The sequence below is a fragment of the Myotis myotis genome, unplaced genomic scaffold (genome assembly GCF_014108235.1).
Source record: "Myotis myotis isolate mMyoMyo1 unplaced genomic scaffold, mMyoMyo1.p scaffold_m19_p_6, whole genome shotgun sequence".
Lineage (NCBI taxonomy): Eukaryota > Metazoa > Chordata > Mammalia > Chiroptera > Vespertilionidae > Myotis > Myotis myotis.
The window spans coordinates 75,748,065-75,776,018 of record NW_023416368.1 but is presented as its reverse complement, the minus strand read 5'-3'; the positions used below and the strand labels follow the sequence as shown (position 1 = coordinate 75,776,018).

The 27,954-nt window shown below is 35.6% G+C and overlaps 1 protein-coding gene across 18 annotated transcripts in view; it reads left to right on the top strand.

The window, feature by feature from the left end:
* Positions 1 to 27,954, top strand: part of HMBOX1 (homeobox containing 1) — a 221,710-nt gene that overhangs the window by 100,363 nt on the left and 93,393 nt on the right. For all 18 annotated transcript variants that reach the window (XM_036312106.1, XM_036312100.1, XM_036312104.1 and 15 more), the window contains one exon: positions 7,440 to 7,525. In XM_036312106.1, coding sequence (XP_036167999.1) covers positions 7,440 to 7,525 — 86 coding nt within the window. The remainder of the gene's footprint in view (positions 1 to 7,439; positions 7,526 to 27,954) is intronic.

The window sequence follows — 27,954 nt, the reverse complement described above, 5'->3', positions numbered from 1 at the left end:
GTTTTAATTCAAATTTTCTCTTTTCAACTTTAGCCCTATCACTTTGCTACTTGATAAGTGTTTTCCATTCTTTCTGTCAAAGCAAAGGTTAGCCTTCTCTTTATGGTTGTAATATCTAGATTTTCAGCATTGCTAACAGACACTTTCTATTCCTTAAATTTATTGTAAGTACTTTTTCTGAGGGATAAGGTGATTTTATCATGATACAGAATATATCCAGTTTCAAGTTTTCCCCTCCAATAACTCAAACAATAATTTTAAGCTCCTATTATATAAAAGGTAGTGTTCTTTGGAAGAAAAAGATACAGTTTTTACTCCTAAGAAGCTAAAGTTGTAATTTTAGCAATAGGTGCCACATATATATGTTTAATGTAATCTATTGTAAGATAAGTTAAAGCACTTAGGGTTTTAAACACTGAGAAAAGAAGTTCACTTTCAACAGAGGCAGGTAGAAATGGTTTCACACTGGACCTGGATCACTTGGAGGGCAGCAATCATGTGTTTTCTACTGTTGTGTCTCTAGGATCTGAACTGTCCTTGGTACATGGTGAGGGCATAATCTATTAAGTGGATGATGAATTTGAGCAAAACCTTAAAAGATAGCCTCTCTTTTGAAATATAACGACCTTATTTAAAGGTAAGGGAATAGTAAATGGTAGAATAGGCAAGGTGTGTTTTGTCTTAAAAGGATTACAGGTGGGCTAGACTATGTAATAAGGGTAGTATATTTGGCAGTACAAGTTCTGGAAGATTTGAGTTCCATATAAATAGTTACTGGTTAATTTGGTTGGAGTTAAGGCAGTTAATTCCCATACGTATATAAGACTAACAAGAAGTTTGGGAAAACTTTCTTTTAAACAGAAGGCTCTGGAAGATTGGCCAGGGTCTAAAACTTGACTATTAGCTTGTAGGTTGACATTTTACTGTAATTCAAATATGTCTTCAGAATAAACAGAAAATCTATTTAGCAATGACTAAGATGTGTACTTACATCCTGCAATTACATACATTCAAGTTTCATCACTAATTATATACATGTTTGTATATTGTTATCAGCATTTAATTTACATGTTATCATTTTGTTGCATAGTTAGGACACTTTATTTTCTTCATTATCTCTGCTTCAATTTCTTACAGCTATTACTTTGGTGTTCTCTAATCATCTAGGGATTTCATTGACCTTCTGGTTCTCTGTGGTCCTCTGCCATTGTGCCCTCCCACGCCTACATTCCTCTTTTGTGCCCACTGCTCATTTTTCTTAAGTTTACAGATAATAACAGTTATTAGGTTGGAGGAAGAAGTTTATTGCATGTCTGTTCTCAGTTTAATCATTACAACCATGCTGTGAGATGGAGCAGAGAAATTGAGATTCACAAAAATTAAATAATTGGATCAAGAACATGGTAAATTTTTAGTGGCAGAGTCTGAATTCTAACTCATGTCTTTATTACCATTGTACCGCTTTTGTCTGTTGCCTCTGTAAATAAATTTTTGATGTCTGTAGATATCAATAAGATTTTAGGAACAGTGGTTAATGTAATTTAAGACAAAGTGCGAATGCCTTAATGGGCTAAGTCCCCCTTCCCAACTCCCATGATATTTGCCACTTACTAAACAAATGAATTTTTATTTGGTAGAATGTTAGAGAAATTTTTGAACAGTAGATCTTTCTGAGTGTCATGTGCTCATTTAGGGCTACACTGCCCTTGCTGATTGCACAACACCATGGTCATATTTTAGTGTATTGAATTTGGTGGTCTCTAGGTGGGGAGAATAGTTACTTGGTACCTGAATGCCTTCCTGCCTGCATTTCTACATACTAGTATATCATATACAGCATTGGATAAAATTAGGTTTACAGTTGTGAGTATGCAAAATACGGTTTATTCTTATATTATTATTTATTAATCATTCTATTTTCCATACAAACAACTGTAAACCTACTTTTGCCCCACCCTGTATATTAGTAATTCATCTCTTGCATACTCACATTTCCCAACTTCTATAGCACTCAATTATAAGATGTATTTTTCAAATTTCATAGCCCATGTGTCCACACAACTTAACTTTTAGTAATTTCAAGATACATAAAGAAAATTTTTTTTAGAAATTGATTAAATTTTAACAAAGCCTGATCAACTTGTTAAGAAACAATAAAAAATAAAGGAACTTATTTTTTTTCAATTTTTAATTGAACAGGGTTAAAAACCTGAATGGGAAACTTAGAATATGAATTCTCAATAGATCGCTGAATATAACATTTTAGGAAAGACTTTAAAGCTCTTAACTTTAGAATGATGACCCATTTCACATTAATATTTTTTAAACGCATCTATTAATATATATATTTATATGTAGGTATATATATTTCTGCAAATATCATAGTATACATCTATTAAAGTATCTGTTCTGTTGTATATATATTATAAAGTAACAATTGAAATGAGTTTAGTGTTATAATAATGTATGTTAGCATTTTATACAAGATTCCCAGACTTTATTCTGAGTTGGTTACCTGTAACCCTAACAATAGGGTATTTCCTTGTGTAGGTAGGGTACTTATGATCCATAAGTAATAATACTCAGTTACCATATTGTTTATACATATAAAGTAGCTTTTCTTTTAAAGTTATCTTTAAAACATTTTAAAGTTATGTTTTGTTTATCTCCATGAGTGGAAATTAAAAGGAGTGGGTTTTATTTAAATGTGAAAGACTTTGTATGCAATTATATTTTCCATCTTTGAAATAGTCTGTCTTCCATCTCTGGAAATCTTTGAGATAAAAGACTGCCTATGATATTGATCAGTATCACCCCCCCAAAATTGAAAAAAATTCAATAAAATTTTTTTAAAAGACTACTTTTAAGAGGGGGAGGGGCTAAAGAATGTGTAGTGTTTATCAAACAAGAGACTATGGAAGATCTCAAAGCATTCCACTTTTAAATATGCATTCTTTAATATTCTTTGTCCTAGAAAAGAAATTATTGTCATTTTGAGCTAGAATAAATTTCTCTTTTTCTCCATTCTGGTTTGGAAGTTGAAACATATTTAAGACTAAGATTTTAAAACTTTTATAAATGATCTAGATCAGGTTTTCTATTTTATAACCTTTTATCTCCAACTATAGACTTGTTCATTCACTGAACAAATTAAGCTCTATTATCTGCAAACCCTATGATGAATAAGACAATCTTTGTGCTAAAGGACTCTTTTGGCTAGTAAGAGAGAGAAGGCTAGCTTATAAACAACTGTAATACAGAATAGCATGTAACATATTAGCATATGGGTAGTATAATTGAAATAATAACATGCTTTTGGAAGAAAATATCTTTTTTAGCTCTGAGGATCAGGGAGAACTCTGAATAGATGACAATCAAATTGTGTCTTTAAAAAGGGTGATTTCAAAAAGAGGCATTACTGATTAGTTCATTTAGATATTAATGTCTCTAGATCACAATGGAAAGTTTAGCAAGTTATAAAAATAATGGCAATGGAGGATGAAAAGGAAGAATTTCATCTCACATGTGGAAATTGCTCAGATAGGTGAATCCAGCATGGCTGTGTTTGGAAAAGGCAGTAGGAGGAGATGACACGGACTTCAAGTGGTTAGATGCAAATTGAGCGGTAGCTTCTTTTGGAAGTAATCTATGGAATCAAAGAAAGATCAGCCTACATATGACTTTATTTCCATAAGAACTGAGGAGTAAAAATCATGAAGAGTGTGAGATTGTATAACACAAGGGAGGAAAAGGGATTCATTCTCTTTAAAGAGAATGTCAAATTTCAGATGAAGAGAGAAAGTAAGGGATAGACATTGATGGTGAACCTATGACACGCATGTCAGAGGTGACACGCGAACTCATTTTTTTGGTTGATTTTTTTTTGTTAAATAGCATTTAAATATATAAAGTAAATATCAGAAATATAAATCTTTTTTTTACTATAGTTGCAAATATCAAAAAATTTCTAAATGTGACACAGCACCAGAGTTAAGTTAGGGTTTTTCAAAATGCTGACACGCCGAGCTCAAAAGGTTCACCATCACTGGGGAGAAAATGAGAGAGTTAGAATTGGAGTAACAAAAGTTTTTACACCAAGGAACTTGATTTCACAGGGTACAATGTGTACAGAAAGAGAGGGAGGTTGTTAAAGGCTGAATGAGGAGAGAATGAGGGGGGAATATGTGAAAGTTTAAATAACATAGGCACCCCAAAAGAGTGGAAGTCTTTGAAATACTTAAAAGAATTGAGCACAAAGAAAGTTGAATGCTGTGCTATTTTGAAGGAACCAAGTAAAACTAACTGAATACCACATCACTGCTTATATCTAAAGTGACTTTCTAGAAATCTTTACACAGTGCCTTAAAGTACCTAATACAGATGTTTAATTCAATCTTATATAGCCGATCATTTCTTTCTTCTTTTCCTGGAATTCTTTCTGAGGTTTTATAAAATAATAGTCATTGTTCATGTAGTATGTTTATAGTTTCAAAATGTTTACATTGAAAAAATTTTCGTTATATGCACATTGAGTATTAAATTTCATTTAATTTTAATTTCAGTGCTTGGAGAAAAATAGCAAAAGCTTTGTGACAGCTGTATTAGTGTTCTGTTTTTGCCAGATGATGAAACCAGGGCCAAGGTTTATTAAATGACTTACCCAAGTGTGCCCTTACCTTTCAAGTCTTAAATTTATTTTTCATTTCAAAAAGATTCTCTCTGGTAAAGCAGTTAAGAGATTTTTAAGACTCATTGTGGGTACTTATAAACTTGCCAAGTATCTAAAAGTATAGTTTATGAGAGTGTAAGTGAATGGCTGCTGTCTTGCTGCCGTTCTTAATAATATCATATGGTAAGACTGTGAATATGTCACAAACTGGATATTCCCCATTAGAGTAATTAAGTATTATCTCCACTCTATGATTTAGTGTCTACTCTAGGTTAATTAGATTTAAAATAAATTGATTTAAATTCCAGTTTAAATCAGTGGCCAAGAAAATACTCTTTTTCCCCCCACAAAAGCACATTTTTAAAATTTACCCTAATAAATATTTTCTTAAACTCAAGTTTTATTTTCCAAGAAGGACACTACACATTGAAATACAATGCTTTATTTACATTTTTTTCACATTAATTCTGCAGAAACTAAATGATTTGGTTGTTTTACATATATCAGCCAGTTGAAATAGATACTGCTGAAGTTATCTCTTGCTCAGCTGATTACTGATGGATATTTGACAGCTTGTTTAGTCTACGTTACTTGTATTTTACTCAGCAGTTTTTGTTTGACTTATTTGTGCCTCTTTTGTCACATTCACAATTTTAAAATAAAATGAGAATGCATATTTGGCAAGGAAATATTTCAAATATATAGCAAGCATTTTGGAAGGAGTCTAGCCATTATCTAGATCAGTCTGACAAAGTTTGGGTGTTGGATTAGCCAGCTGACTCTCTATTTCCTCCCTTTAGGAATCTTTTTTATTAGGATTTCCAACTGGTAGATTAGGAATGTGTGGTAGAGTTCCAGATTAGAAGCTGTTTCTACTGTCATCTCTCTTTTCTAGAATTCCTGAAAAGGGAGCATGGAATCCGCTAATAGAGTGTATAGCCCTTCCTCACCAAGGGTCTAAAATATCTGCTGTAAATTAAGTCACAGCTGATTCCTTTTGGAAAGGGTACTATTGTTTCTCCAAATAATCTGTAGAAAGACTTGAACTCTTTTTTTTTTTTATTTAAATTCATTATTGTTTTAAGTATTACATAAGTCTCCTTTCCCCCCCATTGACCTCACCCTACCCCCAAGGACTTGAACTCTTAAGAAGAGTTTGTGGTTCATTCACAAAATGATTTGTAAAGATTTCATGATCCCTTTGTCTCAGGTCAAGAGTCAGGAAGCTTTCTGTAAGGGCTAGATGGTAAACATTTAGACTTAGTGGACCAGAGGCAAAATTGAGGCAAAATTTATACACAAGAGAGAAATCAAATGGGCACATGTTTTTATTTTTATTTATTTTATTTATTTATTAAAAATATATTTTTATTGATTTCAGAGAGGGAAAAGAGATGGAGAGAGAGATAGAAACATCAATGATGAGAGAGTATCATTGATTAGCTGCCTCCCGCACGCCCCCCACTGGGGACCGAGCCTGAAACCCAGGCATGTGCCCTTGACTGGAATCGGACTCGAGACCCTTCAGTCCACAGGTCAACACTCTATCCACTGAGCCAAACCAGCCAGGGCTGGGCACACATTTTTATTAACAAAACTCAATATAGAATAATAATTAAATACATTTTAAAAATTAAAGCCTACTAGTGAGAAAAATAGAATTGGGGAGGGGATGATATTTTGCTTTAATTAGTGTTTGAAGATAGTGTTTTTCTGCCATTAAGTCAATTGCAAATTTTTATCTGTGAATACCATTTTTAGGTAGGAGGCTAGATTTAGCCCAGGACCATAGTTTGCTAACCACTATATTAGATGATAAGTTACCACTACTCTCTGTTACTTTTGGGCATCAACAAAAATTAGCGTTCTATTTATGTAATCTTCTTGTACATAAAACATTCAAAGAACAATTGGTAAATTTAAGTATAATTTTACGTATTCTGTTTGTTCTGGTGGAGAAACAGAAATCTTGCCATTTATTGTCATTCTAGTGAATGTCTAGTCTTTTAAGAATTTGTTGAATTTTTAAATAAGTAAAAATCATTAAGGAATCTTAGTGGAGGAAAAATCAGGTCTATAATTTGCGATCCCAAGGATGCAGAAAATAATGTAGGTTTAAGTATTTAGTATTCTGTATAATACATGTAACAGGAAATTAAGTGCCTTTTTATATTAAAATTCTATATGTAACCCCACTTAAATTTTTTTTATATACAGGAAAAGAAGGCAAATTAAAAGGCAAAGCCTTTCTTAAAGTGGCTAATATTTTAGCAGTTGTGAGAATGATGATTTCTATTCTTTAACAAAGATTTTAAAATGAACTGCATCTTATTTATGCAGTTGCATAGTTAACACGGGAACCCACAATCTACTCACAACTGATTTTTGTCCTTGTTGCTTTTTATTTTTCTAGGATTTCTGTCTGTGTAAGATGTATTCATCCCACAGTAATGAAACTTAATATATACCAGGTGGCAGCCTTGTTCCTAATGTGAATTATTCACAGCATAAGATTAGTCGTCCTCTGGTATGAAACTCGTATCTACTGTGGCATTCACTAAAGCGTCCGTCTAATGGTGTGGTGTTTTAGAACTTGAATATTGGTGTTTCTTGGTTTCTTTTAATTTCATGTTTCATACAGGCTTGGTCTGTTTATTTTTGTGTCCTTTCTCTCTATGTTCTCCCCACCTCTCTGCTTCACCTTTCTTAGCAAAGATGAGGATTTCTACCTTCAACATACATTGTTGGTCTTGTCTTCTGTTTTTGTTAGGAGGGACAGCAGTGTGATAAAAGAGGAAATCAAAGCCTTTCTTGCCAATCGGAGGATTTCCCAAGCAGTTGTTGCACAGGTAACAGGTAAGAGCTGAAGAGCCCTTTATTCTGGAATCATGTCTAGTCTCTGCCTTCTGATGCAGATGTTGGATTATTGCTCACATTTCTGCATTGCAGTGCAGATCTGTCAATTTAGGCACAATAATATATGCCAGTGATTTAAAACCCATTGTCTCCGATATCATGGAACTTCTCCAGTGATTTCTTTTTAATGTGTGCTAGTAAATTTTAATAGCATTTCTAAAAAGCACAAAATACCCTACTTTATGGCCAAAAAAGGGTTCTCTGGTTTTCTTGTAACTTTGACAGAGCTCATGACACATGCACATCCAACTGCTACCTCCATTTCATATATTTAAAAGCTTTGCAGTCCTCCAAATCTAATCCTCAGTTTTACCAATTAAGAAATTATTGTGTTTTTAAACCACTTTTCTGTATGTGAAAGCTTTTCTCAATCCATTACTGAGAAGATAAGAGTTACCAGTGTCTTCTCTTTGTTTTTTATATCCCATCCCATTACCCACCCACCGCAGCCCCATCCCAAGTATGTGGTGTATATGTGTCATTCTCTATTCAGATTGCATTTTTTATAGTTATTAAATTTGGGTAGCCTGTTTTTTTCTCTGTTGGTATGTAGTGTTTCTTTCTTTGATATCAGTGATTTATAAAACCTAACTATGCCTTAGTCATGAGAGTAACCAGAAATTCTTTTAACTACATTTTGTCATTAATACATGATTATGCATTGTATATTGATAGATGTGAAAAGTAATTTGTTTCTCCCCTTCTTTTTTTTTAATATGCCAGTAGCAGCTACATGACTTTGACCCTTTCAGCCTCTGTGCCTTAGGTTCTTCCCCACTATAATGAAATAATTGGATCTGATCTTCAATAGTACCTTCCAATTTTAAGATATTATATATATTCTCTAGACATTGATACATATTGAAGACAGTTTACCTAAAAGGATGTTATTGACCATTAATTTGGTTAAAAATGAAACTTGAGATTTCAGAAGTCTTAAATTTTGTCCCAAGAATCTAACCTAAGATCAGCCAATCTTAATACGGGTGTGTGTGTCTGAGTGTATACATGTGTAATATATTACATTAATAATATAGCTTTATAAATGATACTGATTATGGTAAAAAAAAAATACAAACTTCAGTTCAAGGCATATCTTTTTGTATAGAAATCTTAAACAGCAGGATGATGTGTGAATTTAATTTTTGCAATCTTCAGGTGTTTTTCAGTAGGATATTTAAAATAAATTGTTACCTTTATTTTCAAGGATTAAGAAATGGTGGTAAGGGCCCAGTAAGGTCATGTTCAGTGGGTTTTACCAAAGTCCACTGCTGTGCACTATGAAAAGGTGGAGTACTGTCTTTTAGGGCTTTTACTTCAGCCCCAAGATTAGAGGCGATAGCATCTTCTATATAGTTTGCCAGAATAACAAAAATATAGTGCAATAGAACAGCATTATGTAAAGTTGATTTTGTCCAGGCGGAAATATTTCTGAGTATCTTGCATACCCTGAATCTTGAATTATCTTGGACTTTCAAAATAGTAGCTTTTGAAACCAATACAGCATTGATGCAAATTATAATAAAATACCTTTAAAAGGAATTTCCTAGGCATATGTAAAAGCATTAGATAAACTATAATGGATTAAACATAGTATATCAAATATTGGCTTTTTGGAAAAATGTTTTAGCATCTTGCTATTCAAAATGTAGTCTATGGACAGCAGTATTGAGAGCTTGTTAGAAATGTAAAGGTAGAGAGCATCACCCGAAACGTGAATCAGAATTTACATTTTAACCAGAACCCCGGGTGATTTGGGTTCGAGAAGTACTATTTTAGGAGATTGGTATGCTTTCCTGACATTAACTTCAATGGATTGGCATTGTTTAGCAATGCCCCACTCAGTAGTAGTCATCATGATGCCATCTCCTGTTTATGAAAGCACGAAGTGATAATGGTTTTACACATTTATTACCTGTTATATCACTTGGACCTTTCTTTGGCTACTGTAATTATATGATCTGGTACTGTTAAAATCTTCTTCCCCCATTTCCGCCTCACCCCAACTTATTCTTCCTCTTCTTCATTCATAATTTGAAAGCTTGGGTTCATTTTCCCTTGATCAGATATCTTTCATGGTTCTCTTTTGACTGAAAATGAAACTCCTTATAATTTGACTCCAGCCTTCTTTTTATTGCCATCTTCTATTCAGTATACTCCCTAGCTGAATTCACTACTTGCCATTTCCAGAATTTTGCTTACCTAGATGCTCCCAAATCATTGTTGGAGTGTAGGATACCTTCCACCTTCTCACCTCACCTTATCAATTGCTGTTTATCAACCTTACCTTAGTTGCTATCCTCTTTCTGCCTTCTTTGGTTACTTTAGCCCACATGGAGCTCTCTTTATTCTGAAATTAGACTTAGTTCACCATCTGGAGATACTAAGCCTCATTTCAGTTATACATTTTAGAGCAGCCGTGGGCAAACTACGGCCCGCGGGCCGGATCCGGCCCGTTTGAAATGAATAAAACTAAAAAAAAAAAAAAAGACTGTACCCTTTTATGTAATGATGTTTACTTTGAATTTATATTAGTTCACACAAACACTCCATCCATGCTTTTGTTCCGGCTCTCCGGTCCAGTTTAAGAACCCATTGTGGCCCTCGAGTCAAAAAGTTTGCCCACCCCTATTTTAGAGTAATGTTCTTTAAAAGCAGTGATATTTCTTACACATTCCCAAAGAGCCTACCTACATGGTCTCTGAAGATACCACGTTTACCAAGCTGCCTGTAGTGCTGCTTTGTAGGATAAAACAAGCATTGGTAAAGCTAACACAGCTGTACATGTGAAAATGTATCCAGTATAACTTGTCCAGTGATGTTCCCTCTCCAGAAATAATTATTTGTTCAACAAATACTGCATGAATTCTGCCCTTAAGGAACTTACAGTTTTCTTTTATCTACTTCAGTTCAGTTATTTACATAAGGCCAGGGAATGAAGGTGATTCATAACCAGGTGGTTAATTGTCTCATGGTCAGCTTACTGAATTCATGTATTCCTCATGTATTTATTGTGCTACATTTTTATCCAGCCCATCCATTCATCAGGCTAAACTCAGGGGCAGGAATTTCCTTCAAGAAGAAAGATGGAGTAATTGAGAACTTGTCCTTGTAATTGACTCACTAGGGTACTTGGTCAGTACATAGGTACATTTTTCTGTCTTTAAACAAATTAGTCAAGTGTATATTAGAAGAATCTACGTGCTAGAATCTACCCCAAAATAAAGTTAAGGATGTGGTTGTCTGGAATCTTTGTCCTGTAATGGAGTCTATTAAAGTCAGTAAAGTTCAACTCTCATGTATGAAATAACTCAACTCTGCGATTAAAAGGAGAAAAAGTGATACACAGCAGAAGAAAATGCTAAATTAAAAAGTGTAGTGAGGTGCAAAATTATAACACGTGCTTGTTCCAGAAACAAATGCAGAGACTTCTTTTTATAGATTCAGAGGATATCTATAATAAGATAAACAAGAAGTTCATGGGTGGGGTCTGTATAAATAATATCCTACTGATAGGAAAAATGACAGTATAAACAGGATATAATAGCAGTGCCTGCTGAATTTCCCAGCATGTTATTTGTAGCTTCTTTCACAGAGTCATAGCTGCTCCCATCAAGGGTGGATTTTTTGCCTCTAAAAGGTTGAACAAGAGTCTAAATTCTCACAAACAGTGGTGGGGTGGGGAGCATGGCCTTCACTTAGCAATAAACATGTGTGTTTTATATTCACTTTCAAGGTAAAACATTTCCTTTGGCTGTTTTCATTCTTAAAACATGATTGTCTTTTTAAATAACCTCTGGGAAAAACCAAGTGGGCAGAATAAATGAGTAAATGGGCAGAGCTTGAGTGAAGCTTATCAGCCAAAGAAATATACTAATTGGATTCGTGTCCTTTTAAAGAAATAAATAAACGGAAGAAGGAAAAAATAGCATCTCAGAATTTTAAGAACTTTATCACAACTTTGTCTTCTTGTAATGGAGAAGCAGCCATAAAACTCGTTCCCTGCCATGAAACAGCCTGGGACCAGGGCGAAGCTGCAATTCTGTCTCAGTCTCCTTCCTCAGGACGAGGGGCTTTGGCCAATATTTTCTAAGCATCTTTTCTAATTGTCAAATTCTACTCTGTTCTTAAACTGTTAAGTACATTTAACAAGAGTGCATCATAACTGTATCTAGTGACTCATTCCCAAATATAAGAATTTATATAAATAGAAGCTCTGACCGAGCTTTAGAAATGTTCTAGCTATACTTAGATCACTTCCCTTTTTCAATTATCTTTAAAATGAAGGATAAAAACACTACATATTCAATTTAATTGTAATAATTTCTTTATAGATGTGGGTATATATCGTTCCTTTCCTTAAGAAGACCATTTCAGAACATATTGAAAACTAAAGTGTTACTAAACCTTTTTTAAAAATAGAATTTATTTTTTTTAGAGCAGTTTTAGGTTCATAGTAAAAGTGAGTGAAAGTACAGAGAGTTCCCATATATCTCCTGTCCCCACACATGTCCAGTCTCCCCCATTATCAGCATATGGCATCACAGTGGTCTTTGTTATAATCTGTGAACCTACATTGACACATCATTATCACCTGAATCCATAGTTTACATTAAGTATAACTGGATTTGTACATTCCAAGGGATGTTGAAAAGTGTACAATAACAATCATTCATAATTCATAGTATCACAAGATGATACTATAGTTTCACTACCTAAAAATCCTTTGTGCTCCTGTTCCTCCCTCCCCACAACTCACAGCAACCATTGATCTTTTTACTGTCTCCATAGTTTTGCCTTTTCAAGAATGTTATTATACAGTATGTAGTCTTTTCAGGTTGGCTTCTTTTTATAGATTTAGAAGATTTCTATAATATAAACAAAAAATTTATTCACTTAGGAATGTGCATTTAAGGTTCCGTAATGTCTTGGTGGTTCATTTCTTTTTAGTGCTAAATGATATTTCATTGACTGTATATACCACAGTTTATCCATTCACCTGCTGCAGGTCATCTTGGTTGCTTCCAAGTTTTGGCAATTATGAATAAAGCTACTGTAAACAAGTAGAATTTATATTTTCATTAAAAAAGCAATGTTGGTAGGGCATAAATTACAGACTAGGGAATTGTCCTCTTATAATACAACCAAATATAATTATGCCCATTTAACAAAATGTTTTCAATTTCTACCTAATGAATTTTATTAGTTTTATATAGATCTCCAATTTGAAGGCTACAAAATGGGTAGATCTTTATATGTGAGTTGTAAGTTTTATCTCCAAATTGAAAAGGTTTAGAATTTTTGTTTCTGTTAGGAGAAAATTTTTTTTCAAATCTTTGAATGGACTTCAATTACCAACAATATAAATGTTTTTGCAGAGTACATTTTAGGATTTTCTCTTGTTTTGCAGCCTCTGGAGAGTAAGAACAGATGGTGTTCCGTGGTTCAAAATGTCTTACTTTTTATTTCACTTTTTCTCTCTTCTGCAATTTGTTGGAAAACTATTACAGGCACAACACATAAAGTTACTTTTTTTTCCATAGGAAAACATCCAGCCTCTAAATCTGAATACCCGTATTTTCTCACTTTGGTGATGGATCAGTGAAAAATCAAAGTAAAAATCATTTCAGAATATACTTTTTGTTAGAATTTTTCTACAATTCTTGAAATTCATTGTTTTACCAGGGCTTTCATCATCACAAATGCAATGTAAAGGATTTGAAATTTACATTTTTAGTGTAAAAGTTATGAAGATTGGTTTTCAAGAATAAAACAAGATTTCTCTTTCACCTGTATTTAAATATGTTCTTTATTTTTAGAGAAGACGGGGTGGGGAGGGAAGAGAGAGAGAGAGAGAGAGAGAGAGAGAGAGAGAGAGAAAGAGAGAGAGAAAGAGAAAGAGAGAAATGTTAATGAGAGAGAAACATCAGCAATCAGCTGCCTCCTGCACGACTCCTGCTGGGGATCAAGCCTGCAACCCTGGCATGTGCCCTGACCAGGCATGGAACAAGTTGACCTCTTGCTTCATGGGTATCCATTTGATGCTCAACCACTGAGCCACACTGGCAGGACTCACCTGTATTTAAAGTATAAAATATAATTTAAACTTTTTTATTCTACCATAAGCTTTGACAAAGTGACTTTTAAAGGTTAGGCACAGATGTGCTTTTCCCCCCTTCAGTAATTTTTATTTTTGTTTCCCGCAATTACTGTTTCCTAAGATTGTGGAGAAAAGTCTGTTCTTAAGGTTTAATATTCCTTTTACAGATTTATGAAATACTAGAGGCCCTGTGCGCACAAAATTGTGCTCCAGTAGCTTGCTTCCGCTTGCCTCAGCTGGCCGCCCTGCCCATCACGCTTGTAGCTTGCTGCCCAGCCCTCCGCTGTTCATAGCTCTCCTCAGCTAGTAGCTTGCGCCCCGCCTGCCGGGAGAGCCGCTGCTCCTTTGGTTGTGATAGTGTTACGGCGTGATGGCCACAGGCCTTTTATATAAGAGATTTCCTTATATTAAAAAAAATAACAGGACAGGGATAAATGGTAGAAAGAAGATATTTATGTCTGATGAAAGAGCAAAACCTAAAGTTCAGCTGTAGTCCATGTGAGTCATCAGGCAATCTTATAATTTCCTGCAGAAGGCTTTCAAGGGAATAAAGACCATTTTTTATAAACTATAGATATGGTCTTTTATGCATTAAGGAATTAATCCTGCTAACTTGGAATTTACTCAGATATAGATCTTAAAGAATTTGACATTAGTTTATACAAATACTTGTTTTGTCAGGAAGATGTACTAGATTTAGTAATGTGTAGTAACTAACTTTAGTTAGATAAGGAACTGAAGCTTGAACTCACCAAACTAATCAAGCTTGAGGGCCTTGATATCTGAGAGCCCTACACATTTTTGAAACAAAAAAGTTTGTAATATCAGACTGTGTCAACTTCAGATAAATTAGGCTATAGCACTTGATCCTTACAGAATTAACTTGAGATATGCAGGGGAAATGTGTCTTTTCCTTTGTTTTTAATCACTTTTATTGAGATAAAAGTTGCATAATAGTAGAGGTCTCTAAGTTGTATCAAATTTATGCAATGGTATAACCATTACCAAAATCAAGATACAGAAAAATTTCAGTATTTCAACAAGTTTCCTCATGCCTCTTTGCAGTCAAATTCCTCTCTCCACTGTTAACCACTGATCTGCATTCTGTCAGTATAGTATGCATTTTCTAGAATGTCATGTGACTGGAATCATACATACATATTCTTTTGTGTCTTATTTTTTTCACATAGCATGATGCTTTGAGATTCATTAGTGTTGTTACATGTGAAACTTTTAAATGCTGAATACTGGTCCATTAAATGGACATAACAAAATTTGTTTACCCACTAATTAGTTGAGGAACATTTGAGTTGTTTTAGCTATTATGAATTAAGTTGTATAAACACTTGCCTACACTTTTGGTGTAGACGTATGTTTTCATTTCTCATACCTAGGAGTGAGATTTTGAGGTTATTGGTAAGTACATGTTTAACATTTACGTAACTACGAAACTGTTTTCCAAAGTCGCTAGACCACTTTTCAGTCCCATCAGCAATATACAAGATTTCTGTTGCTTTGTATTCTCTTCAGCACTTGGTATTTGTACTTTTCTTTAAGTTTATCCATTTTAGTGCATATGTAATGGCATCTCACTCTAGTTTTATTTTTCAATTTTCTGATGGCTAATTTTGTTGAGCAACTTGTCAGATGCTCATTTGCTATTCATGTATTTTCTTAGGTGAAATGCCTGTTAAGTCTTTTGCCCATTGTGTTTTAATAAGGTTGTTTGCCTTATTGATTATAAGAGTTGTTTGTATATTCTGGGTACAAATCCTTAAATATGTTAATATACACATGTCTTAGTCTGAGGCTTGCATTTTTATTTTCTTAATATTGTCTTTGAAAGAGCAAATGTTTTTAATTTTGATAAAGTTATATTTATCTTTTTTTTCTTTATGGTTCATGCTTTATGTGTCCTAAGAAAATTTGCCTAAACAAAGAATTTTTAAGTTTTCTTTTAGAAATTTTCTAGTTTCAGCTCATACATTTAGGTATGTGAATCATTTCAAGTTAATTTTTGTATATGTGTGAGGTAAAGGTTAGGATGTACTTTTTTCCATGTGGATGTCTGATTGTTGGAGCACCCTTTGTTGAAATGGCAGCAGTGGTCAAAAGACTAGACTTTTCCCATTCAATTGCATTGGCACCTTTATAAAAAATCAATTGAATATGTATGTGTGGGTATATTCTGGGTTCTCTATTGTGTTCCATTAGTCTTTATGCCTATCCTTATACCAATACAAGCTAAATTATTGTAGACTTATAGTAAGTCTTGAAATCAGAAAATATAATGCCTCTTAACTTTGGTTTTCTTTTTCAAGATCACTGTTGATATTCTAGGTCTTTTGCATTAAGATTTACATTTAAAATCAACTTCTCAATTTCTACAAAAAAACCTATTTGTCGTGAGATTGTAATTGTGTAACTCAATCTAGCATTAGGAATTGATGTTAATCATGGTGAGTGTTCCTGTCCACATAGATGGTATATCTCTCCATTTAGTTTTCAGTGTACAGGTTTTGCACGTATTTTTTAAAATATATTTTTATTTGTTTTAAAGAGAGAGATAAAAACATCAATGATGAGAGAGAATCACTGATCAGCTGCCTTCTGCATGCCCCACACTGGGGATCAACTCCGCAACCCAGGCATGTGCCTTGACCGAGAATCAAACCATGACCTTCTGGTTCATGGGTCAACACTCAACCACTGAGCCATGCCAACCGGGCTTTGCACATATGTTGAATGTATCTCTTAATATTTTACATTTTTGGTACTATTATATTATACTGTCTTTGACTTCAATTTACAATTGCTTGTTTTTTATGTCATAGAATAATTGGTTTTGGTATATTCACCCTCTATTCTGTAACCTTGCTAAATTCTTTTATTTATCCTAATAACTTTTTTGATAAATTCTTAGGGTTTTCTACATGGACAATCATGTTCTTTATAATAGAGATAATTCTATTTCCTTCATTTCTTGTGTATGTCTTTTATTTTTCTTGCCTTATTGTACTGACAAGCACTGTAAATATAATGATGAGAGCAGGTATTCTTGCCTTTTTTCCAATCCTAGGGAGCAAACATTTAATCTTTTACAATTAAGTAGGATCTTTGTAGGTTTTTCATAGATGCCCTTTTTCAAGAGGCCCTTCAGGAAACATTTTCTTCTATTTCTAGTTTCTGAAAATTTTTATCATGAATGATATTGTACTTGGTCATATACTTTTTTCTTCATCTATTGAGATGACCACAGGTTTTGTTTTTTTAGTCTTGTTAATATGGTGAATTACATTGAGTGATTTTTAAATATTAAATGAGCCTTGCATTCTGGGAAAAACTCCACTGAATCTTCTCTTCTCTTGTATTTCTAGAAGAATTGTTGTAGAATTGATATTACTTTTTCCTTAAATATCTTTATTTTGAGACTGCTTTTTTATTATAGAGAATATCTTACACTTGGTCATGACTTACTAGGTAGATCTAATCCTGTAGGCTGGTATCCTGTACTGAGTTCAACAGAACAAAATATAAGAGTAGAGATTATTGTGTCTTTACTGTCTCAAAATGCTAGCACTTTTCTACATGATTTTCCTGTTGGCAGAAATTAGTCTTCTCTTACCAATTGCCTAAAATAGGATTACAAACCACAAACCAAACCGAATTTGCTTTCAATACAGCAGTAACTTTTCCCCTGTGCCCTAGCATGCCTGAGTAAAGAAACGAAGTTTTCATGTACTTGATCTATGAGATTTTGCTTCCTGTGGTAGTTTTTAAAATACCAAGTGACCTATCTCTAAATCTGTTGCCAAGCAGATCCATGAACAACATCTTGGTTTTGAATACATTGATTTTAATATGCATGTGCAATATAACATTGTCCCAGGCTTATTGTCATGGTTTCTGATGAGAAACACAGGAAAAGAATTTTAGAAACATTCTAAATGTGATCTTTATGTAATGTTTTGAGACATTTTAAGAACTATAATGTTATTTTCATAAATGTCTTTTTCTGCTTTCACTGTTTTTGACATAAAGATTGTTGATTGTGCCCAAGCCTTTCTATTGCTAAATATTTTTTGGTGTTTTATTTATTATTTTTTAAAATTCACCTTTATTGTTGAAAATATTACAGATGTCCCCCTTTTTCCCCTCATTTACCTTCTCTGTCCCTGGCCCCCCCAGGCCTACTGTGCATTGTCTGTGTTAATGGATTATGCATATAAATTCTTTGGTTAATCTCTTCCCACGCCCCCCAACCCCCTTCCCTCTGACCCATCAGTGGATGAGTGGATAAAAAAGATGTACATTTGCACAATGGAATACAATGCAGCTGTAAACATGGAGGGATCTGGAGAGTATTATGCTAAGCAAAATAAGCCAGTCAGGGAAAGACAGGTATCACATGATCTCCCTATATGTGGAATGTAATGAACCAAATAAACTGATGAACAAAATAGATCCAGAGACATGGAAGTATTGCTAAATATTTTTTAAGGAAATTTATTACCAGCTTATCTTCTTTTTTTTAGGACATAACAAGTGTTTTTGAAATGTGTTAAAACTAAATATTATCATGCATAATAATGTTTAGTAAGAACAATAAACCTTTTTTTTTTTTTTTTTTTTTTTAAGTCTGTACCTTAGCTCTATCATTGTGCTAAACACCTACCCGGACAGCATATTGCCCTCTAAATGAGTTGTAGATAACCAGTGGCACTGATTTTTACTACTGTGTACCTTGTTAGCTAACCCTCCCTTTTTGGAGGGTTTTTATTTTTAGCTATAATTTATTTTAACACTTACCAAGTGCTAGTTGCTGTGCTAACTGTTTTATATATTTGAAAGTCAAGTGGTAACTTCTTCAGTTATAGATGAGAAAACTGAGGCTAAATGAGATTCAACTATTTACCCATAGCTAATTGCTGTTTCTCTTGCTGCAAAGCTACTGTTCTTGACATAGTATTTTAGTATATAGAGACAGTATAGTGCAGTAGTCAAGAGCATAACTTTAAACATTCAAAATGTGATTTCTATCACTTACTAGTTATATAATTTTGGGCAAGTTACTCGGTGTCTTAAGCCTCGCTTTCCTGTTTTGGAAATAAGAATAATATCAACTACTTATCAGGGTTCTTGAGTAAATTAAATGAATTAGTTTATGTAAAGTGTTTGGCATACTGTAAATGCTGTAGAAGTTTTTAAATTATCATTATTAATCATTATACTGCTTAATATTGGGCCAGCAATCATTTTTCCTTTGTCCCTCTCTAAAAATTGACTTTCTAAAGCTAAGCTTCTTGACACTGAATATGTTAACTATTATATTTCTTATCTTTCCACATTTAATTTAATAATGGACATTTAAAAAATATAGCACCCCCATATTCATAGCAGTATGTTTACAATAGCTGAAACATGGAAATAACCAACAGTATCCATTGATGTATGAATGGATAAAGAAAATATGGTGTCTGTGTGTATATAAGATATGTATGTATGTATGTGTGTGTGTGTGTGTGTGTGTGTACATATATATATATAATGGAATGATATTCAGCATTAAAAAGAAAGAAATCCTGTCAGTTATAACAATCAGGATGGACCTTGAGGGCATTATGTTAAGTGAAATAAGTCAGAAAAAGACAAATACTGTGTGGAAAGGAAGTCTAGGTTATTGATTTGAGATCATTTTTGTTTTCTTAATATAGGCATTTACAACAATAAATTTCCCTCTAAGCACTTCTCATACATTTTTGTATGTTGAATGTGTGTGTTTTTTAATCATCTCAAAGTATTTTCTAATTTTCCTCATGATTTTTTTCTTTGACACATTGGTTAAAGCTAAGTTTTTCAATTTTCACATATTTGTGGGTTTCTCAATTTTTTTCTGTTACTGATTTCTAATTTTTATTTCATTGACCTTGAAGAACAAACTTTGTATGATTTAAAAATCATTCAGATTTTTTTTTATGGCCTAACATTTGGTCCACCCTGGAGAATGTTCCACATACCCTTGAGAATGTGCTCTGCTGCTGTTGTTCTATAGAAGTTTGTTACATTTCCGTGGTTTACTATGATGTTCAAGTTTTCTGTTTCCTTGTTGATCTTCTGTCTTCTTGTTGTGCCTATTATTGAAAATGGACTATTGAAGTCTCCAATTATTACTTTTGTCTTGTTTTGTAAATACATTTTTATTGATTTTTAGAAAGAGAGGAAGGGAAAGGGATAGAGAGATGGGAACATCTGTGAGAAAAGAACATCAATTGGCTGCCTCCTGTACGCACCCCTATTGGGGATGGAGCCTGCAACCTGAGCATGTGCCCTGACCTGTAATCGAACCAGAAACCTCTTGGTTCCTGAGTCGATGCTCAACCACTGAGCACACCGGCTGGGCAGCCAACGATTACTTTTGAATTGTCTATTCTCTCTTCAGGTCTGTCAGTTTTGCTTCATATATTTTGGGACTCCATTGCTTGGTGCACATATGTTTTTAATGATGTCTTCCTCAGGAATTAATCATTTTTATTGTACTAAAATGTCCTTTTGTCTCTTGTAACAAATTTTGTCTAACGTTACTATAGCCACTGGAGTTTTCATTTGGTTACCATTTATTTTTTTTTCATGTTTTTTTACTTTGAATCTAAAATGTATCTCTTGTAAACAGTATGCGTTTAGATGGTTTTTTCATTCATTCTGCCAATCTCTGTCTTCTTATCGCATTGCTTAATCTATTTAAATGTAATGTAATTATGTTGAGGGAGGATTTATGTCTACCATTTTGTCATTTGTTTTTAGTCTTTTTTTATAAATTAAATTTATGAATTAAAGTGACATTGGTTAATAAAATTATATAGGTTTCAGGTGTACAATTCTATAGTACATCTATATATTGTATTGTGTGTTCACTATCCCAAGTCAAATCTCCTTCCATCACCATTTATTCCTTCCACACCCTCTTTCACCTCCCTCTACACTGCCCCCCGCTTCCCTCAGGTAATCACCATACTGTTGTCTATTAGGGTTTTATTGGTGGTTGTTTTTGCTTAATCCCTTCACCTTTTTCATCCAGCCCAACAACCCTTCTCCCCTCTGATACCTGTCAGTCTGTTCACTACCTATGAGTCTGTTTCTATTTTGTTTGTTAGTCTATTTTGTTCATTAGATTCCGCATATGAGTGAAATCATATAGTACTTGTCTTTCTCTGACTGGATTATTTCACTTAGCATAATGTTTTCCAGGTCCATCCATGCTGTCACCAAGAGTAAGATTTTCCTTTTTTTTTTTTTTAATGACCAAGTAACTTGTTTCAGTTGTGTATCTGTCTTATTCTCCTATTACTTGATTACTTTCTCCTTTTGTGTTTAATAGATATTTTCTGGTGTGCCAGTTTAAATCCCTTGTCATTTCTTTGCTATATTTTTTTGAATTTTTACCTTAGTATTTTCCCTGGGAATTACCATTAGCATCTTAATTTTAATGATCTAGTTTAGATAAATACAAACTTAATTTCAATAGTATAGAATTTATAGCTTAATTCCCTATCCCCTTCTTTGTGCTATTATTGTCATACAAGAGGCCTGGTGCACGAAATTTGTGTCCCTCAGCCCGGATTGCGAGAGGGCTCAGGCCAGGCCAAGGACCCCACCGGTGCACAGTCAGGGCCAGGGAGGGACATGGGAAGTTGGCCAGCTGGGGAGAGATCACGGGAGGGCTCCAGGGCATGTCCGACCCATCTTGCTCAGTCGGCTGGACCCCAGCAGCAAGCTAACCTACTAGTTGGAACGTCTGCCCCCTGGTGGTCAGTGCATGTCATAGCAAGCAGTTAAGCGGCCTTAGCATATTATTAACATATTACGCTTTGATTGGCTGAATGGCTGACTGGACAACCAGATACTTAGCATATTAGGCTTTTATTATATAGGAGGATAAATTACATGCTTATGTATTGTGTGTTCATCAACTTAGACTTATAATTATTGCATTATACAGTTTTCTTTTAAATCAAATAGGAATAAGAGGAATTATAAGACAAAATACATTTATACTGTCTTTTATATTTACCTACTAGAGGCCCGTTGCATGAAGAGATTCGTGCAATAGGCCTTCCCTTCCCCTTGCTGCCAGCACTGGTTTTCCTCCGGCACCCGGGACCCAGGCCTTCGCTCTGGATGGAGCCTTCAGTCTTCGCTCTGCTGCTTCACCCCTATGTATGCAAATTAACTGCCATCTTTGTTGGGTTAATTTGCATACTCTCCCGATTGGCTGGTGAGTGTAGCGGAGGGACAGTTAATTTACATGTTTGTCTATTATTAGGTAAGATGTAGTTACTATTAGTCGCTGAAGGAGGAACACACAAGACCAAAAGCAGTAAAGAATTATGAATTTATTAGGTCATCTGGATACCAGATGGGCTGAGCCCCAAAATGGCACCAACCCCCAGTGACAGGAGTCAGAGGTTTTTAAAGGACTTTTGGCAGGCTTTTTCTGGGCAGAGAATTCTCTGTGCAGTTCTGGAGGGAAGAGATAATGGGCTTAGCAAGTGAAATGTTGTCTCAGTGAAAGGAAATGTCCATTCCAAAATGGCCTGGAGGTCAGTTCCCAGGGGAGGGATATCGATTCAATTGCTCAATCCAACCTAACAGTTACTTTTTTTTTTTTTTTTAATATATTTTATTGATTTTTTACAGAGAGGAAGGGAGAGAGATAGAGAGTTAGAAACATCGATGAGAGAGAAACATTGATCAGCTGCCTCCTGCACACCTCCTACCGGGGATGTGCCCGCAACCCAGGTATATGCCCTTGACCGGAATCGAACCTGGGACCTCTCAGTCCGCAGGCCGATGCTCTATCCACTGAGCCAAACCGGTTTTGGCCTAACAGTTACTTTTATTGGCACTATTTCTTCATGTGTATTTGAATTACTGTTTAGTGTTCTTTTGTTTTAGCTAAAATAACTCTTTTTCTGGTAGGACAGGTCTGCTGGTATTAGCATCTCTCTGGTTTTGTTCATCTGGTAATGTCTTCATGTTCCATTTTGGAAGGACAGTTTGGTTGAATTAGAGTTCTTGTTTGATGCTCTTGCCTCCCCTTAGCCCAGCTCTTTGAATATATAATCCTACTGCCTTCTGGCTTCTTGGTTTCTGATGAGAAAATTGCTGTTAATTTTATTGAACATACCTTGTACATAAAGAATTACTTTTCTTGCTGCTTTCAATTTTTCTCTTTGTCTTTGGTTTTCAACCATTATGATGTTGGCATGGATTCTCTGAGTTTACCATACATAAAGATTATTCAATGCCTTGCATGTGTAGATTGTTTGTTGTTAAATTAGGAAATTGTTTGGCCGTTATTTTTCTAATATGTTTTCTTCACTTTTCTCTCTTTTCCTCCTGGGATTTCCATTGTGTGTATGTTGGTATGCATGATGGTGTCCCATTGGTTTTTGAGGCTCTGCTCTATTTTTTCAATCCTTTTTTCCTTCTGTTTTTTTATGCTAGATAATTTTACTTGATCTGTCTTCAAGCTTACTAATTATTTCTTCTGCCCGTTCACATATGATGTTGACCCTCTTTAGTGAACTTTTCACTTTAACTTATTGTAGTTTTCAACTACAGAATTTCTTTATGATTCTTATAATTCTTGTCTCTTTATTGATACTCTGGTGTGGCTTTTCTCATACTTTCCTTTAGTTTTTTAGACATGTTTTCTTTAGTTCTTTGAATATCTTTAAAATAGCTGATTAAATCTTTGTCTTGTAAGTCTTACATCTATGTTTCTTCAAAGACGCTTCTTGTTTCTTTGCATGGTCTTATTTTCTTTTGTTTTTGAAACTAGATGCTTTGAATAATATAATGGGGAAATTCTAGAAATCAGATTCTTCCCCATCCCTGGATTTGTTGTTATTTCTGTTTATTGTTGTTGCTCTTTGTTTTTGTTTTTTTAGTGACTTTCCTGAACTAATTCTGTAAAATCAGTAGTCTTTGTGGTGTATGGCTACTGATGTCTCTTTTTTAAAATATATTTTTATTGATTTTGGAGAGGAAGGGAGAGGGAGAGAGAGATAGAAACATCAATGATGAGAGAATCATTGTTCAGCTGCCCCCTGCACGCCCTCCCACCCCCCACTGGGGATTGAGCCCACAACCCCGGGCATGTGCCCTTGACCAGAATCAAAACTGGGACCCTTCAATCCACAGGCCGACACTCAGTCCACTGAGCCAAACCAGCCAGGGCTGATGTCCTTTTCTTGTTGGCTTAGTGATCAGCTAGTTATTAGACAGAGATTTCCTTAAATACCTGGAACTAAAAACTTTCCCAGGTTTTCTGTATGTGTATTAGGGCATACCTTTAATGCTCAGGAGGGCAGTTAATACTTCTGCCTTAGCCTTCACATTCTCTTTTCACCGTTTCTCAAGACTTAAATAACTAGAGGTAAGAACGTAGTGCTTTCACAGTTTTTTATTGTGCATGCCTGTTGCCCTGGTCGTATACATAGACCTAAGCATGTGCACAGCCCTCCCATGGGCCTGGCCTTCTAGATTCTTAGAAATATGACAGAGCTTTTCAATGATCCTTATAGACTAATCTCATTCCTCAGCTTTTAAAATATTTTGATCAGCTTCTTATTTGCCCCAATTGTTATCACTTTAGGCTCCTGCAGTGTTAAATGATTGCCACTGATAATTTTTAACAGACCACCTCCCTCCTTTGATTCTCCTAGGAAAAATATTGTTCACACTGAATGAAGTCTGAATCCGGCGAAATAAGGACAGGTCATGTCAATGGGAATTTTTCAGAGAATCCCCAGACAGGTCAAATAATGACAGTTCTCTTAGAATGGTGTTTTGAAGAACTCCACACCTGTTACATCCCCTCTAGTGGACACTCCTGGTTTTCATTGTGATTGCAGGAATGTTGATTTTCAAGTCTACTCTGATGATGGGATGAGGGTAGTGGGTGGAGGTCAAGTTCAAAATATCATAAAGCTGTTCTTACTAAAATTCAGCTTACAAAAAAAAAGGCACTCCTTGGATTGTTACAAGCCTTTGGTTAATTTCCAAAGTTATGAAAAAGTTGACTCTGACCATTTTTGCCAGCACTTTTATAGTAGAGCAACTTTTATTCTCATTGCTTTTATGGAGTACTGATTTTTCAGAGCTCTTTACTCTACTGTTTTCACTGACGTCACTCCAATTTAATAGACTTTGAAATAAAGTCTAACCCATAAAAATTTCTATTGTAAAGTTGTCCTCAAAGTATAAGCATGGAAGACAAATACAAGCATACAAGAACTGGGGGATACAGCACTAATAAACTCGGGCAGTCATGCACTGCTTAACAACTACAATACATTTTGAAAAATACATCATTAGGCGATTTCATTGTTGTGCAGACGTCATAGAAACCTCGATGGTATAGCATACTACATACCTGTGCTATATGGTATATCACAGTTGTATATGCAGTCTGACATTGACTAAAATGTTATTATGCGGTACATGCCTATACTGATAAAAACTGCTTATGAAGAAATCTTACCGATCAAAAATAAAATTAAAAATATAGAATTTAGGCATTAACTTAAGGGGATAAAAGGGACCTTCAGGGAGCATGAAAATAATTTATATTTTTATTTGAACAACAGTCACGTGTATATACATATGTCAGAACTCCTTCAACTATACATTTAAAGAGTAGTGCAATTTATTATATGCAAAATATGCCTCAAAAACAAAAATACAGAGCTTAGGAATTGGGAAACTGTATATGGTAAATCTTGAATTCATTTAAATCTAAAACTATGAGTAACAACTACGGGAATTATGAATTCAGAACAGAATGTAAATGTTGGCCATGTAAAAATGACTTCCAAATATCAGGAGTTGGATGTGAAGGCTGGGAAGGGAGATGGAGAAGGTATAGTCTATGTATGTGTGTTAGTTTCTATTGCAGCATAAAATTTACACCAGATCTTAGCAACTTGAAACCTAACTCTTCATTACCTCACTCAGATTCTATGGGTCAGGAATCCAGGAGCAGCTTAGAGAGGCCGTGGTTATTCATGGTGTCTCAAGAGATTGCAGTCATCAGTAGGCTTAACTAAAGCTAGAGAACTCACTTCCAAGATGGCTCCCTTCCATAGCTGTTAGAATGCCTCATTTCTTTGCCACATGGATTTCTCCACAGGTCTAATTGAATGGTCTCACAACATGGCAGAACCAACTTATCTCAGAGAGCAAGTAAGGCAGAAATTGTAATGTTTTTCATGACCTAATCCCAGAAGTCAGAGGCTATCATTTCTGCCATATTCTACTGGTTGTAGAGACCAACCCTGAAGTACTGTTGGAGGAGATTGCACAAAGTTAGAAAGACCAAGAGGATCATTAGGGGTCATCTTGAAAGTTGGCTACCACCGTCTGCTAATTTCGCATTTTTTAGCCAGGAGTCATTAGAAACTGCCCACAAGTTAGACAATAATGCTTCTAACTTCCTAATGTTTTTGTATAATTCTTTTTCCTTGCTTTAGTGTACTGTTTTAGTAACCTCAGTCTTTCATTTCACTCTAGTTTATTTTAAATATTTTTTCTTGGGTTAAAATCAGATCAAACTAAATTTGATGCTTTTAATTTTAAAGTTCTGTTTATAGTATCTCATTTTAGTAATTATTTCTACCTATTCTATGTTTACTTTTATGCTTGGAGTGATTTTATAATGGGTGTAGTTATTTCTAAGTGGTAAGATTTTAGATGGGTTTTTAAAGTTAGCTTTACTCTGAAAATTTCTACTTTGAATTGCTTAGAATTCCTTTTTATTATAAGCATATTTTGTGTTTACAAAGAGAAAGTCAGACTTTCAAAATAAGTTTCATAATATTTAAGGTGAGAATGTCTCATGACTATGGGTTAGAGATTGTAAAATTTTGGTACAACCTATGGGGTAAAATCTGGTAGTACTTATAACAAATTAAATGTATGAATTAAAAATTCTATTTCTGTGAATCATCCCAAAGTATTTATTCATATGCACAAAGGTATGCATAGAGTGTTCATTGCATCATCATTTATAATAGTAAAACATTAGCAACAACTATAATCTACATTAATAAAAGAGAAACATGGTAATTGGCGTACGACCGCTACCCTTTTCATTGGCTAATCAGGGCAATATGCAAATTAACTGTCAGCCAAGATGGCGGCCGGCAGCCAGGCAGCTTGAAGCTAACATGAGGCTTCCTTGCCTCAGTGACGGAGGAAACCAACGTTCCCCGCCTGTGGCTGCAGGCCTCTGAGCCTGCAGTTTCAAACATTGTAACAAATACCGCTGGACTTCAGCCAGCAGATTCGCAACATTGTATGCAAAGGCCAGAAACCTACTTTCAGGAGCGGAGGCCTAAGAGCTGGAGCCAAGCCTCAAGCTAAAGCTGGCCCAGAATAAAAAAAAAAAAAGGAAAAAAGGAGCGTTTGGGAGTTCAGTCACCCCCAGCCTGAAAACAGCCCTCAGCCCTTCACCCAGACTGGCCAGGCACCCCAGTGGGGACCCCTACCCTGAAGGGTGTGTGACCAGCTGCAAACAGCCATCATCCCCTCACCCAGGCAGGCCAGGCACCCCAGTGGCCCTGCTCTGTGTGTGACAGGGTGCGGCACCCCAACCCCCCCCGCCCCCGGGCCCTGCTCTGTGTGTGACGGGGTAGAGCCATAACCTGCCCATCGGCCCTGCCCTGAGTGTGAGAGTGGTGGTGCCCCAACCCCCTGATCAGCCCTGCTCTGTGTGTGATGGGGTAGAGCCATAACCTCCCTATCAGCCCTGCCCTGAGTGTGAGAGGGGTGGCGCCCCAACCCCCTGATCGGCCCTCCTCTGTGGGTGATAGAGGGCGGTGCCCCAACCCCCCCTCTGCCCCCCCACGGGCCCTGCTCTGTGTGTGATGGGGTAGAGCCATAACCTCCCCATCAGCCCTGCCCTGAGTGTGACAGTGGCGGTGCCCCAATCCCCTCATTGGCCCTGCTCTGTGTGTGATAGAGGGCGGCGCCCCAACCCACTGATCCGCCCTGCTCTGTGTGTGACAGGGGACGGTGCCCCAACTCCCCTATCGGACCTACTCTGTGAGTGACAGGAGGGAGCTCCTCAACCCCCTGATGGGCCCTGCTCTATGCATGACAGGAGGGAGCTCCCCAACCCCCCTGATGGGCCCTGCTCTGTGCATGACAGGGTACGGAGCCCCAACCCCCCTGATGGGCCCTGCTCTTTGTGTGACAGGGGGCAGTG